Genomic DNA, 13,187 nt, shown 5'->3' on the forward strand with positions numbered 1-13,187 from the left:
ATTACTTTTCTTACCCCATCTTTCACCATAATGTCCCAGGACATGTTTAGAATAAGTTTGTAACTGGGGCACAAATAAAACAACAACAGCAACAACTTTATTTAAAGGGTAAGTTATATATATACATACATATACATATACAAAATCAAAGCTCAGGGCAAAGAAGTGCATTGAACAGTCTACAACTACATGATGAAGCTTCATATTCTTCACTCCACTTGTTTTGTTTAAACAATTAGTTCAGTTTCATAGGTGATTACCCGGGGGGAGGACAGCTACACCATGAGATGCATACATGGCTTTCATGTTTGTGGGGATCATTATGGGCCAACCATGCAATGTAATGCCTCTATAAAATACTGCTTAATAATCCATATAATGTGATCCATGGGATTAAGAATCTTTATGTGATGATATAAAAAAAACACAGATCTGTTGCTACAGCAGGCATTGTTCTTCTGCTTCCCTAAGTGAGAGAAGGTTGCCTGAAGATTCTGAAATGACAGATTGAAGAACTATGTGGGTATATCACCAAGTGTCTGTAGTGGATAGTGCCATGCACATTGCTTAGTGGACATTATTTGTCAGCCAGGAGTTGGGGCAAATGAAAGCTGTCATTTGTAAAAATAAATAAATAGTGAGAACATGAAACCACCTAGTTATGCCTAGTAAACTAATCTAATTATCTAACTGTTGACGTGTGTCCAGCAATAACTTGCATCCTTGCAGTGCACAGATTTGCCAGCTGTATCCTGTCAGTACATTTTGTGCTGCCAGATAAACTTGTGCTATGCCCTGATGTTCCAATGATGGACGGGCTCTGTTCCAGGCAGAAGTTTACTGTTACTGTTATTTGTCTCTTGCTTAAGATGATCATTTTTGCTATTGAGCTAGCTAGGAGATGTAAGTAAGGTGGGGAGGTTTCAACAGCCATTTAAAATGATTGTAGAAAGGAAGTAGGAAATTTTGCTCTGAGAAAATTCTGAAAAAAGAATTTATTATGCCACTCAATGAAGGGTACTTAGAGGAAAAGAATGACAAAATGGCTGCCTATGTTGTTTCCAATGGAAAATTTGTATCAGTTTCCAAAACTGCTGTTTATATATTACTTCCCCCAAGACTCTGTTTAAATCCTGTATTTATTCAAATGCTTAGAATTGCCTACATTTTTTAGAAGTCTAAACTTCAAAAGTCTTCCAAATACCCATATCCTAGGAATCTCATTATATATGATTAGCTACTAAATCCTATGTACTTTCTTCACATGCTCAGTACTCCTATCCTACACCTGTATTATTTCCTCATCCCCTGGAAGCTCCTATACATCTCAGAACCAATTTTGCACCCATGTGAGCATAAGAAGAGTCCTATCTGTCCAGCATTCTATTCTCACAGTGGCAAACTGCATGCCTATGGGAAACCCACAGACAGAACCTGAGCACAGCACACATCCCTTGTGCAATTCAAGAATTAATTTTTCTGTTACTGATCCCAGTAGGGTTGGGACTTGGAATTAAATGTAGTTATAGAGAGGCAAGAGGGACCAGCAAAAAAATACATAGCAGCATATCCCCACTGCAGGGGTAGGTTGGTGTTACCCCATTCTTTGGGTGCAGAATGAGGTTGGTGACAATGATCACTGAGGGTGTGTTTTTTCTGCTCATTATTGTGCTCATCTGATTATGGTGGTGGAGGGCAGAGTGAGTGTTGTGTTGGGAGGTAAATCTGGAAGTATTAAAGGAGTCATTCAAGTTAAACACTACATGAAATTGTTAAGTGAAAGTTCAGAAAGGAAATTCACAGAATTTCACTTCAGAACACATCTACATGGGATGAAGAAACATGAATCAAGTAGACCTGTGTAGGAACTGGCTGCTAGCAATTCTTAACACTTTAGTGTTGAGATCTACATTTAGCCCCAACCTGAAGAAACCACCAGGTTATTCCCTTGCTGGTAAAGTATCTGCTCACATGCTTACCAGGAGGCTAGACTGCCAACACACACTCTTGAAAAAACTCTCTGGTGGACACCTGTCAATTGCACTCACTGTGGCTGCCACTGCTGACACCCTCCCCCTTTGCTTTGAGCCATAAATTCACTGTCCCACTACTGTTAGGTGTGTATTTATGCCCTGCACCTCCACTTTGTGTGTGTATGTTGCATGATATCTTCTCACTCATCAGCTTCCATTCTACCTCCCTCATTCCTATGTTATTCTCTGGCCCTGTAAGGCTTTGGGCAGAGCCGGCCCAAGTGCTTTTGGAGCCTCAGGTGAACCACAATATGTTTCCCCTGAGAGGGAAGAAGGGGTGAGTGAAGAGCTATATCAGGGACAATGATAGGAGCCTCATATTCACCAAGAATCCACTATACAGGTGGTGTTGGTGGGGCTGTTGAGGAGGCGATAGATCTGACCTCCAAGAAACACACTGCAGCTGTTGCAGCAGCAGCAGTGGGTGATGCATTCCTTGGACACTGGATCTACTGCCCCTGTGGATCATTCCACCTGAGGCGATTGCCTCACCTAGCCACATGGGTGGGTTGGCTTTGGGACTTCATTCCTATGCTTTTTAAAATGCTGTTGCCGCCACAGCCATTTTTTACTCCACATGATCTCAAGCATGTGGACCATCAGAATGGGTGATGATGATCTTAGTTTTCATCCCTAATGGGTATCCTCCCCCCCCTGCATTTCCCATTGAGAAACGTTTTTTAAAATTTTTTTAACTCTTTTCTTTGACCCAAGCAGAGAACTGAGGTTAGGGATGAGCAACTAATTTCATCATGTTTCAGTTGTTCCAACACTCCATCACCGGTCCGTTCCATCCCATTTTCTGTGGATTTCTTGAAATGACACACAATAAGTCTACATTTGAATTGTAGGCTTTTTGTTTATACTTTCAATGTAGGATAACCATTTTTTAAACAAAGCAGCCACATTTTCGAATGTTTTTCAGTGCATTCATCCATAAAATACACATTTTGTAAGGTACCCCTGCCCGTACGGGCCAGTCGTGTCTGACTCTAGGGTTGTGCGCCCATCTCACTTAAGAGGCCGGGGGCCAGCGCTGGCCCGAGACACTTCCGGGTCACGTGGCCAGCGTGACGAAGCTGCATCTGGCGAGCCAGCGCAGCACACGGAAACGCCGTTTACCTTCCCGCTAGTAAGCGGTCCCTATTTATCTACTTGCACTTAGGGGTGCTTTCGAACTGCTAGGTGGGCAGGAGCTGGGACCGAAAGACGGGAGCTCACCCCGCCGCGGGGATTCGAACCGCCGACCCTGCGGTCGGCAAGCCCTAGGCACTGAGGTTTTACCCACAGCGCCACCCGCGTCCCACACATTTTGTACATATCTTTTAATATAAAATGGACTGCAACCCATAAGCCAATGTGCAATCCAACCAAGTGTTGTGTTCTGATCCACAAGCAAGCTCAAGAGCAATAGATTGAGTCAGAGCAAATTGCACCAAGCTTGAGAGCAGGCCCCGTTCAGAGGGGGAGGTAGCTGGGTATACTTGGCCTGGGCAGTGGTGGACCTTGAGGTCCCCAAATTCAACACCCCCTTGCCTCTCACCTTCCTGTCTACAACATAGTTGTTGCTTCCCCGAGGCTCTGCACCCAGTGCAACTGAACCAATTGCACTCCCCTAAATCTGCTGTGTGGCCCCACTAGGGACCGGCTGCTTTTTTGTTTGAGTTCAGTAAGTTTGTTCTAACAAGACTCCTGCCCTGGGCTCAGACAAGCTTTGCATGGGTCTGCTTGAGAGGCAGAGGAGGGCGAGGTTTGGATGGAACATGGAGATAAGAGTTGGTAGGTTGTGAATGAGGCTGCCATGTACATTGGTGAGCAGGCACTGGGGATGCAAGTGGGGCCAGGCTGTCAGTGGCAGATGTACTCCCAATTTATGTTTCTTTTTTGTTTGGACAATACAAAACTACCTTTCTGTGGTAAAATTATGCTAAAGCCAGATTGTAATGAAAAATATAAATTATAAGAAAAATTAAAAACAACTGTTAAGACTCTCATCCACCCAGAAAAACATGGTGCTCTGTGAGAACAGCAGCTGCCATACTCAGACACTAGCTCTGAAGCTACAAGAATTACAGACATCTTGGTAACGGGTTCAACTCTGCTCTGCTAGTACCCTTCATGATTTCCTCACAAAAGCTGGCAGTGTATTTCCCACCATTCTCCATGTAGGTCGTCGGCTGAATTGGCCTATGCCAATCAAATGCTTTTATTTTTGGGTGCAGTCCAACAAATGCCAAAAAGCATTATGAAAGGAGTTAATTTCCACTTGTTTTTCCCTGTGGCATCTCTTCTGTGTAATTAACTACGTAGGGCAATTCATTTTACATGTTCATGTTTTAGCGTTGCGGTGCTGTCACCCAAAATGCATGAGTCACGATGTGGAAATTTGTGTGGGATCATGTGTGGGATTTCTCTGTACTTCTGAATGTTTTTGTGTGTATGCAAAAGGTGCACACAAAAATACAAGTTTCGCTTGAAAGATGCATGCAAAATGTGAGTAACAGGATGCAATGTCACACAAAGGATCTGTCATTGAATGGCAGTGAGACTGAAAGGAGGCCGAATTAGGTGCTCTGTGCAACACAGAGGTTGTGAATTTCATCCTTTGTATCATGATTAGCATTGTCAGTACCCACTGAGTTTTGAATAAATAAATAGTTGAAGGGAATTTGGAAGGTTTTGCTTAGGCAAAGCCACTTTAGGATTTTTGAGAGATGGTAAAGCAATATTGTTCCAATACTGGGTTCAGATGTTTAAGAACGTTGGCCACATCTTTAATTGTCATAGCTGTTCAGGTGAAGCACCAGGAAAAAGATGTGCAGGAATTTCAAGGGAAGACGAAAAATGTTATTTCTTAGGGAGATTTCAACCATCTCTAGCTGTAATCAAGCTGGTAGGGTAGCTTCTGTCATTCATTCCCTGCTCAGACTAAATATTGCATTGTTTGTGATTTTTGGGTTGGGTCTATTAAAGGTATTACTGCGACTTTGCTATTTTAATATGTAAGAGGGTATATGCAATAAGGCTATGTGAGGTGTACATTGCATGGATTGGCATTATTTTAAGTTCCATGCCGTAATTTCTATATGAAAAGCAAGGGTGGGTGTGATAGTACATAAGAAGAAGAAAAAGCTTCCACAGTACAAAGCATCAGGTTAAACCATACAAAACCCAAATATATTTGGGGGCACAACTTAGCCTTACATCCTTTGACAGGGAGGTGTTGGGGCAGTAAAATGATATATATATTTCTAACAATGTGTCCAAAGTGTTCCTTATTCCAGAAAAAAACAACCACTCTAAACTTTATTTGGGAATATTTTCACCCTATTAATGATCTGAAATCTATAGTTTTTATTTTTTATAAAATATTTATTGAAATTTTACAAAAACATAAATTTACAAAATACAAAAAAAGAAAAAAAACATACAAAAATACATAAAAAATAAAAAATAAAAATACAAAGTACAAAAAACAAATAGATACAAAAGAGTTAAAAACAAACCCATTTTGTTTCCTTGACTTCCTCACACCTCCCCTTTTTGTATTCCCATTTAAATAATCAAATCAGCAAATCCTTACCCTCTTTCATTTATCTTAACTCTATATCTTAACATATTATAGCTCTATATTTTCATCCATTATCAACTCATTTTTGCATATTCTCATTAACTTTGTTGCTAGTGCCTCTTATTTTCAATCCAACATCATTTTTAACATTCATTAATTTTACAGTGTTTCTGAAGATAGTCTTTAAATTTCTTCCAATCTTCTTCCACCAACTCTTCTCCCAGGTCTCGGATTCTGCCAGTCATTTCCGCTAATTCCATATAGTCCATCACCTTCATCTGCCACTCTTCCATGAAATCTATAGTTTTTAATGTACATCAAAGTTGTTTGGTATATCAAATTTGGTTAATGTTTGTTTTAATAATGATAATGATAATGATAATGATAATGATAATGATGATGATGATAATAATAATAATAATAATAATAATAATAATAATATAGAAATGACTTATAGAACCACTAAGATAGAATACATTTTTCTGCTGTAGAACAGTGTATTTCCACAATACCATGAAATATTATCACAAATGCTGCTCTCTTGAAAGGATGTGTGATCAGCAAGCTGACTCCTGTGCTCTGACTTGGTTGCTTAATTAGGCTTGACTTCCCTCTACCCTTTGTCCATTTTTCATTCTTAGTGTGAAGTAGACAATCTACATCATATTCTGACCAAAATGGTCAATACCAACACATAGTGTAACCTGGATTTCCCTGAAACCTTAGAAGTACAAAGGCCTCAGTTGACGAATGATATTTAGATAGTAGTATATGGTTATAAGGAATTATTATAAGGAATGTGAATGTGAATAGTAAAGTGAATTGATTGGGATTCAGATAATGATGATGCCTATCACATATATTTTCTAGGGGAAAGAGAGTGGTGCACTGCTATCAGCCAGTGTCCCTTCCATATTTTGCACAAGTTAAAATAACTGTGATTCACATTTTTAAAATACACATGCCATGTCTGTACATTGCATGTAAGAGAAGAATAGGGACAATGGACATGGTGTAGTTTACTAGCTGTTGGTTATTATTTTTTGTGAGGAAAGCAATTGCTTTCCCCAGTCCTCTGGCTGGGAAGAGTTTTAAGTGACTGCTCTTTCCTGCCTTTTTAGCAAGACCATTAATCAGCAGGAATTAGCTTTCTGCAGAACCACAACTTTGACAGCTGGTTCACTATTATTTTCCATTCAGCAAGTTCTCATTCATTCATTCATGATTGGTACTCAGCCTGAGTCCCTTGGCATCCCTTGAGACCTTCGCCATGCCTACAGAATGGTAGTTTAGTATACAATGGAAGAGATGCATTGATGTTTTCCCTGTAGACCTACAGGCTTCTGGTTGGAGCCATAAGAAAACGAGAGAAAAAATTAGCCTGTGTGTTTGTGTGGCTGTGCTCCAGTAAATATTTTGATGCATCTGCTGCCAGCTCTGGTCTGAGGGAATCTACCTAGCATTTAAATTTTGATGGGGAGCTGTTTTGAATAATAAGAGTGCAGCCGGCTGTGAGTCAGTGCATGTGTGTGTTGACTGAAAGGGGGAGAAAAAAATCTGAAAGCTTAACGCTTGCTGAACGCTCAGCTGCAGTGCTTTGCTTTTCCCTCCTCCTTTTTCTCCGAGTAGATATTCCAAACAGATTTTTTTTTTTGGGTGGTGGTGTTTCACTGGGAGGAGGGAGGGGAAATACATTTTGTGTAGCCCCTCACCCAAGTAGCAGTTACAATGGGTGCTGTAATGGGCACGTTCTCTTCTCTGCAAACCAAACAAAGAAGACCCTCGAGAGGTAAGGATAATCTTTCCCCTTTTTTTCCCTTTCTCATGTGTGTTTGCAAAGACTGGATTTTTGCACTGGGCATTTTAAAAAGAGCAAAGCGAAGCATGTGCCACTTGCAACTAACAGAGCTACACACTGATGGTTAGAGGCAAATTCGCACTAAGGGGGAAAATGACAGCGAAGGGTGTGCATGTGTGTGAGCTCGTCGTTGTGTGTTAGCGGTTGTAGAAGAGGGGAAAGTGGGTGGCTTCAGGGGTTGTGTTGGAAGCTGCTTTTTGAAATGTTGTAAACCTTTCACGCAGACGTGTGTGAGGAGAACTCGGCAACCTGCTGTGTGCAGCACACTCGCGGAGGAAAACCTGTTTACTCCCGGTCCCATGCTGTGTTATTAATTCATTCATTTGCGGGGGGGGGGTGGCTAGCAAGGTGGCAAAACATTTTCCAGCTGCCTTTTGGGGTTGCTGAAAGAAAGACGTACGTACGTTAATTCCTTTAATCGTGTGTAAGCCATGCTGCCAGTGCATGTCTAATGCTCATCATTTGGAAAGGAAGACGAGGGGGGATATATTTCCCTAAAGAGCGGAAGTGAGAGAAGAGAGGGGAGATAGCAAGCAGCATTTCAAAGATCTTTCATCTTCGTCTTCAATCCTTAAGTCGGCAAGACTTGCCATCTAGCATGCTAATATTCCAGGAAGTCTCCAGCGTCGAAAGTGGGTGGTTTGTTTGCTCTGTTTTCTCAGTAGGGTTAACTCAGCATCACAGGAAGGAAAGCCGAAAGTTGGAGGCACACCAGGGGGGTGGGGCTGAAGTACAGCGGCTTGTACGTGGAGTTGGAGAGGATGAGTCGAGGGGTGTGTGTGTGTGTGTGTGCGCGCGCCTCTGTGTGTTAAAACTTGAGGGTTCTCTTCCTTTCTGGAACCAGAACCAGCATTTACAATATAAAAACTACATGTACTGGATCACAGCCTTTGAACAGGATCTCCTTCCAATAGTTTTTGGCAGATTTTTTTAAAATAACTTTTTTCCTTGTCTTCTCTGCAATCCAACTCATTCTGCCTTTCAAATAGCAATAAAGGAGAAGTGGGGAAATCAGATTCTAAATGCAAACAATTGGATGATTTATAAGGCAATTTATGTATATGATACTTGAATATACATTTGATCAGTCAAATGCAATGGCTGTATCTAATCCAAACATCTTCCCACAAAAGTCTTTTTGTAGATTGTGACTGCAATATTGTTCTCAGGTTACCTAAATCCTGTAGATGTCAATGGGGTTTCAGTGGTTTATCTGTGTGCAGATTGACCATCTCGCCTCCATGAAAGTTATTTATTTGAGGGCTATAGCTATGGGTTAGACACACCAAACCACATATTCAGTCTTCGGAGTAAGTAGAAGCAGTCCATTGCATAGGGAAGCACTCTGAAGGCTTATTGAAGTAATTGTGCTTGTTGTATGATTATGAGGCTTTCCAAAAAGCCTGGTTAAAAACCTGCTAGCCATTTATATTCTATGCACAGAATGCAGTTCTGATTTGCTCTAAAATCATCCTCTGTAATATTCAGATTGATTTCAAGTTCCAGGCTCTAGCTATTATTTACAATTTATTCCCCCTTAGTTTGTAACTTAGCTTGCTCCATCATTTTGCTGTACTTCGAGAAGCAATTTGACATTGCTTGTGGTCACTAATTATTTTTTTTAAGTGACTTGTGGTAGTTAAGTGTCCTGTGGATATCTGTGGGTGGTGATCTTTCAACTGCAAATAGTTTTCCAAGAGCAGTGCTTGAACAGTGCTAATGGAGGTGGTCACTTTTTTCTACTGATCATGACACAATTGATTCTAAAGCAGGTTGGAAGCATATTTGAGCTTCTCTGATTTTTTTTTACAGCTAGGACTGGAAAGAATTGGTTAGACCCTCCTGTGAATAGAGGAACACATTATCTTTTGATAATGTCAATTAGTAGAATTTATAACCCAATAAATGAAACCAGTTTCCGTAAGCTGTCCAAGTAAGTAGTCTCATCCTATTGCCTACAAACTGTAGCCACACACACTCTGGTTAAGTGTGAATGATGGATGCTTCTAACATAAACTACTTGGCAAACCACTAATATCATTCTATCATAAAAATTACATAACCAATATAGTAGTCACTTGTTTAATTAGTAATAGTAATAACCATTTTGGCTGTGAGTCCTAGAAGACCTCCCTGCCTTGCTAGTCTCTTTCTACCTGGCCTGAGAGGGCAGTGCCCTAACTGACTCCAGATACAAAAGAGGAGGCTGCTGAAAAGGCCAGACACCTTCTTGACTGTGAGTCCTGGAAGACTTCTTCCTTGCCTTGCTGGCCCTTTTCCCACTTGGCCTGGGAGGGCGAGGGACTGACTGACTGACTCCAGCTATGAAAGGTGAACCTGCTGAACGGTCTTGGGTTGGGGTATTGTATGGGGTTTTTCTTTGCTGTTGTTGATGTTAATTTTTTGTATCTTTATTTTTAGAAATTTTGATTTATATGGAAATTGTTTAGTTTGGTTGTGTACTTTTTGATATGCTGTATATCTTGTTTATGACTACTTTTGTTACGTTTGTAATTGTAAATTGTAATTTTCATGTTGTAAGCTGACTTGAGCATGGTTTTAATGGAAAGGCGGGATACAAATAAAATGATGGTGATGATGATGAAGAACCATTATCAGTCACACTTATCTGTGTGGCTGCTGCTGATTCAGATCATACCCACTGGTCTATGCAGGAGTATCAGTTTAGATTTGTGGCCAAATAACACAATACATTTATTTGATGCACAACCATTGCAAGTATATTTGTGGAGAAAGTCATACACCAAGGCCTGGGTCCAAAGAACAGAATGCTCAAGGGAGATTTGGCCTTTGCCTTTTTCTCAATAGCAGCTCCACCATGCTACATAGTAGACAGTACTACTCTTGAACTTATCATCATCTCAAGGCAAGAATCTGGTTGAAATGACTAAGCATTGCTCTTTTCCACTATTCTATAATCCTGTGGGTGGTATTCAATGGCACTTTTGTGCTAGTGCAAGACTTAGGGGGTTGGGGGAACTTCCAGAACAGATTCAGCTGGCACATGGGGGAAGGAGAGGGGGAGATTGTTCCACTGCACAAGGAAAAATACAACTCTAAACTTCCTGTTCTTTAAATAGCACATTGTGATCAAATAATGGTCTAGAACAGATAAGGGATGGGAAACTCATGGCACTATAGATGCTGTGGGACTTGAATGGCCGCCAACCCCAGCCAGCATAGCTAATGATCAGGGATGATGGGAACTGTAGTCTAGCACCATCTGGAGGACCACAGGTTCCCCACGCCTGCCTCAAAGACTGGAAAGTCACACTCTTTTTAGGAGCTGATTCTGAGGTAATGAATTAAATTCATGTGAGGGATAAGCACAGCAGATTCCACTCCTGAACCATGCATATTGATTAGAACATCTGGAGAGAGTCTGTCATGTGTACAGCTGCTTGAATGGGGACTCTTTAGAAATTCTAATAAACGTGTATAGACTGGGGGCAGAGCCTGCAGCCAAGATGCCTTTTTGCAGACATGTGTGTTCATTCCTGGAATGTATACATGAAAGGAGTTTATGAGTGCTGAAGAGTAAGAGCGCTGGAACAGAAAGCTCTAATGGACTTTGTAGCAGTGGGGTGGAATCAGTTGGTTCAGCCCATACTAATTCTAGAGTGGATTTAGGTATCTCCATCCAACATTAACTGAAGATTACATAGGTACTTCTTGAATCTGTTGATTCTCTCTTTCACTTCCAGTCTTTGCTTTCATTTTAAAGACCAAAATTATTATTATTGCTCATCAAAGTTTAAATGCTTATCATCTTTCAATGTTTTCCCCTCTATTTTTTGTTTTCTTGGCAATCCTTATAACTATAAAAATAGCTAAGTTCTGGGCAGCACACACTGTGTTGAACCATTTATGAATACAGATTACTATGCTGCTGGCCAACTGAAAAACATATTCTTTGATTACTTACATAGCTTTTTTTTGTAATTCAGTTTATTTGGATTTGTCACTATTTACAAAAAGCTACATGGATACAAATTTCAACAAACACCCCTACTCCCAAGCATGACATTTAAGTCCTTTCACATTCATACAAACCCTGTAACTTGCAGCTAATGTTATGAATTGATTGTATTTATGTGTCAATCTGACCCACTCTAATTGATGGCTATCCGTGTCTGTGTACACACCAGGGAATTAATGGGTTACACAGATCCATTTTTTCTGTCTGCATTTTTGTCTACACATGAGCACTGTTTCAAGTCCACAATAGTTGGTAGTGTTTGATGGGATGCATTTGAACATGGGAAGCTGCCTTATACCAAGTCAGACCATTGATCCATCTAGTTCAGTATTATCTACACTGACTGGCAGCAGCTCTCCAAAGTGTGTCTCCTACCTGGAAATGCAAGGGATTAAACCTGGGACCTCTTATATGCAAAGCAGATGCTCTTCCACTGAGTTGTCACCCTTCCCACTCTGTGTTGTTGTCCCCTCCCCTCAGTTAGTACTTCCTCGCACCCCCCCCCTGAATTCCAGAAAACTGAGGTCCATGGTGGGCATGCATGCAGATATTTGTCATTGCCACGTTTCTTTTGAGATACAAGTTTTCTGATATGCCAGATTTTCACAAAATGGTGGGTTAAAAAGAATGTAAAAAAATGTGTGTCCTACCCAGTTCCACCAGTAGTTCACCAAGGAGTACCTTCCCAGTGGAAGCAGGGGGTATGGTGATGGATGACACAGCAAAACCTCACCACACATATAAAAAAATTCCACCCATAATACACTTCAGTGTGTCCATAGGTAACATGCAATTTTCTGTTGGATTCCACCCCCTCCCTATGATTTTATCCACGGATTGAGAAGATTTGAATTAAATGGGGGGGAAGTGCAGACTGTCACTTGGATGGGAACAATGTCATGTGGATGATGCAAAAAAACAACAACCGTACACACATGGGATATATTGAATCTGTGTGCACACAGTGTGCACACAGCCCATAAACAGAGAAAGGATTCTAGTTTTCCACATGCAATGTGTACTAAATCAGTTTTCTGTATCACAGTATTGCCCCTTCATTTTTACCTCCACTGGGAAATAGAAGGTGTCTAACTATCTCTCCAGGATTCAACAACACACAGTTTTGCCATTCACAGATTAATTATCTCTTTGCAGCTAATAAACCACATTATCCCATTCTCCATTTAACAAGATCCATCAGGGATTACGTAGAATATTATGTTCTCTCAAGGTTCCAAAACATAAGAAGAGCCTTGCTGGCATTCTATTTCCCACACTGGCTAATGGATGCCTATGGGAAGGCCACAAGTAGGAAATGAGCACAGCACACTCATCCTACTTGTGTTCTCCAGCAACTGATATTCAGAGGTATGCTGACTCTTACGCTGCAGGTAGTATATAGCCATTGTGGTTAGTTATGACTTCATGAATTTGTGTAATTCCCTTTCTAAAGGTTTTAGGTAAATCTCCTTTAAAGTTTGTGGCAGGCTAAGTTGAGGGAGCAAATTCTATGGGTTGCTGTGTGAAGAGCTACTCTTGTCTGTCCTTAATGTTCCCCTACTCAGCTTCATTTGGATAACTCTGGATGCTGATACTAAAAGAGAGGAGGAAAATATTCTCTCTATCCACTTTCTTCATGCCATCCATAATTTTATATACCATGTCCACCACCCCTTAAACTAAATAACTGCAAGCGCTGTAAACTTTTACCACAGAGAAGTTGCA

At 40.8% G+C, this 13,187-nt stretch overlaps 1 protein-coding gene across 13 annotated transcripts in view; it reads left to right on the forward strand.

Annotated features, from left to right (window-relative positions):
* The window catches only part of KCNIP1 (potassium voltage-gated channel interacting protein 1), a 546,638-nt gene that overhangs the window by 241,586 nt on the left and 291,865 nt on the right, over positions 1–13,187 (forward strand). For 2 of the 13 annotated variants that reach the window (XM_053376521.1, XM_053376524.1), the window contains exon 1: positions 6,926–7,393. The exons of 9 other annotated variants lie outside the window; for them this stretch is intronic. In XM_053376521.1, coding sequence (XP_053232496.1) covers positions 7,333–7,393 — 61 coding nt within the window. In that variant the 5' untranslated portion in view covers positions 6,926–7,332. Of the gene's footprint in view, positions 1–6,925; positions 7,394–13,187 lie in introns of those variants that run through there. 2 more of the 13 variants (XM_053376526.1, XM_053376536.1) reach the window with 2 other exon arrangements.

Source organism: Podarcis raffonei, chromosome 2, assembly GCF_027172205.1.
Source record: "Podarcis raffonei isolate rPodRaf1 chromosome 2, rPodRaf1.pri, whole genome shotgun sequence".
Taxonomy (NCBI): Eukaryota; Metazoa; Chordata; class Lepidosauria; order Squamata; family Lacertidae; genus Podarcis; species Podarcis raffonei.